The sequence below is a fragment of the Calidris pugnax genome, unplaced genomic scaffold (genome assembly GCF_001431845.1).
Source record: "Calidris pugnax isolate Ruff unplaced genomic scaffold, ASM143184v1 scaffold28, whole genome shotgun sequence".
Classification (NCBI taxonomy): Eukaryota; Metazoa; Chordata; class Aves; order Charadriiformes; family Scolopacidae; genus Calidris; species Calidris pugnax.
This window is the reverse complement of record NW_015090842.1, coordinates 8,464,402-8,466,594: the sequence shown is the minus strand read 5'-3', so window position 1 is coordinate 8,466,594 and position 2,193 is coordinate 8,464,402. Positions and strand designations below refer to the sequence as shown.

The window sequence follows — 2,193 nt, the reverse complement described above, 5'->3', positions numbered from 1 at the left end:
AGCCCCGCCTCGGTCCATCCCCAAGCCCCCCCGGGCCCGTCCCCGCGTCCCGCACCCCCCCGCCGACCCCGATGAGGTGGATCCGGTCGAGGCTGAAGTTGGGCACGATCGTCACCAGCTCCTTCTCGGCCAGGAACTCGGCCTCGGCCGGCTCCATACCGCCGCTGGGGCGGGGGCCCAGGCCGGCACCGAACCGGCACCGGCACCGAACCGGAACCGGAACCGGGATCGGGCCCGCCGCGCGCGCGCCCTCCCCATTGGCTGAGCAGCGGCGAGGCCCCGCCCCCAGCTTCCCCGCTTCCCGCCGCCGGGCGCGTTTTCGCGGCCTCCGCTTGGGGGCGGGGCCTGGAGCGGCTCGGCGCACTTTGATTGGTTTTCCCATGGGCGGTCACTGGTCGGCCATTGGCCAGCATGGCGCACCCGTTTCTGATTGGCTGTCCGACTGGCGCCGCGCTCCGGGCTGTGGGAGGGGAATCGCAGAGGGACCAATCCCGGTGAGCCCAGGGTGCGCTCGGCCAATCAGCGCTCAGCACTTGTTGCCGGGTCGCCCGGAGCGCTCCCGCCCTCTACTTATCTGCGCGGCGCCCGCCGCTGGCGCCGCCTGGCGGCCGTGAGGGGCAGCACCCCCCGGGGACACCGCGTAGGGACCCCGGGGCCGTGGGTGGGTCCCCCGGGGGTGCCCTCAGCCCGGGGCGCCCTGGAGCGGCCCGAGGACCTCAGCCCCGCCTGTGCAGCCTCTCTCCTCTGTGTGCGTCACTGCGGTTGTCCCTGGGCAGCCACCCGTGCTCAGGCACTCGCCGTCACCCATCCGCCCCCTCCTTCCATTCGTCAGCACGTCCATCCTTCCATCCAGCCACCCACCCATCCATCCGTGCCTCCACCCCCCCACCCACTCATCCATCCACTCACCATTCCATCCACCTATTCATCTATCCACTCTTCTGTGCCTCATCCATCCATCCATCCATCCATCCATCCATCTATGCCTCCATCCACCCAATCACCAGTTCATTCACCCATGTCTCCACCCACCCATCCATACATGCACTCAGTCATACATCCAGCCTTTCATTCACCCACCCATCCATGTCTTCACCCACCCATCAGTCCACCTGCCCATCCATCCCTCTGTGCCTCCATGCATCCAACCACTCAATCACCAACTCATTCACCCATCTGCATCTCCACCCATCTGTGCCTCCATCCATTCACCCACACATTCATCCATCCACTCAGTCATACATCCACCCTTCCATTCCCCTACCCATCCATGTCTTCACCCATCCATCCACGTCTTCACCTACCCATCAATCCACCTGCCCATCCACACCTCCATCCATCCATCCATCCACCCATCCATCCATCCAATCACCAATTCATCCACCCATCTGTGTCTCCACCCTTCCATCCACACATCCATCCATCCATCCACCCACCCACCCATCCATCCATACACTCAGTCATACATCTACCCTTCCATTCACATCTTCACCCATCCATCCACGTCTTCACTGACCCATCAATCCCCCCGCCCATCCATAGCTCCATCCATGGCTCCATCCATCCTCTATCCACTCATCCCTGCCTCAGAGCAGCAATCGGCCCTCATCTTGCTGTCTCTCCATGCACCACATCATCCATCCCTCCACCCCAACCCCTGGGAACCCCCCACCCGCCCTCCCCGGGGGCTGCAGGAGGAGGGTCCCACCGCCCCCCCAACCCGTTAACCACGCAGCCCCCGCGGTGCCACCGGCACAAGCTGCGGCTCCGCCGGCCGCTCTATAAACGGCTCTGCCACGCTGCGACTCCGCTCGCATGTCTTTTGCCATCTGCTGCTGTCATTAAAAAATTAAATTTCCATCTGCTTTCACACTCCCGCCTCTCCCGACGGCTCCCGGTGCCGCCGCTCCCCCCGGGGAAGCATCGCCCCCGGTTCCCTCCCCGGGATGGGGCCGATCCGGCGGGGCGGCAGGCGATGCCAGGTTCATTTTTCCCCGTCCCGTTTGCAACCAGTTTCTTCACTCCAGGTGGAGAGGTGGGAGCTGGTGGGGTGCCCCCCACCTGGTGCCCCCCATCCGGCACAGGGTCAGCTTCGGGGTGTTTTTTGGGGGGAGAACCCACCCACCGTTCCCCAGACACAGCTCAGGGGAGGTCCTGGGGTGCTGGGTCCGGCCGATGCACATCCCGGTGGCG

The 2,193-nt window shown here is 64.9% G+C and overlaps 1 protein-coding gene across 1 annotated transcript in view; it reads right to left on the bottom strand.

The window, feature by feature from the left end:
• The window catches only part of GINS2 (GINS complex subunit 2 (Psf2 homolog)), a 4,696-nt gene extending 4,469 nt beyond the window's left edge, over nucleotides 1–227 (bottom strand). The window contains exon 1 of the mRNA XM_014942210.1: nucleotides 68–227. Coding sequence (XP_014797696.1) covers nucleotides 68–157 — 90 coding nt within the window. The 5' untranslated portion in view covers nucleotides 158–227. The remainder of the gene's footprint in view (nucleotides 1–67) is intronic.
• Between the last annotated feature and the right edge of the window lie 1,966 nt (nucleotides 228–2,193).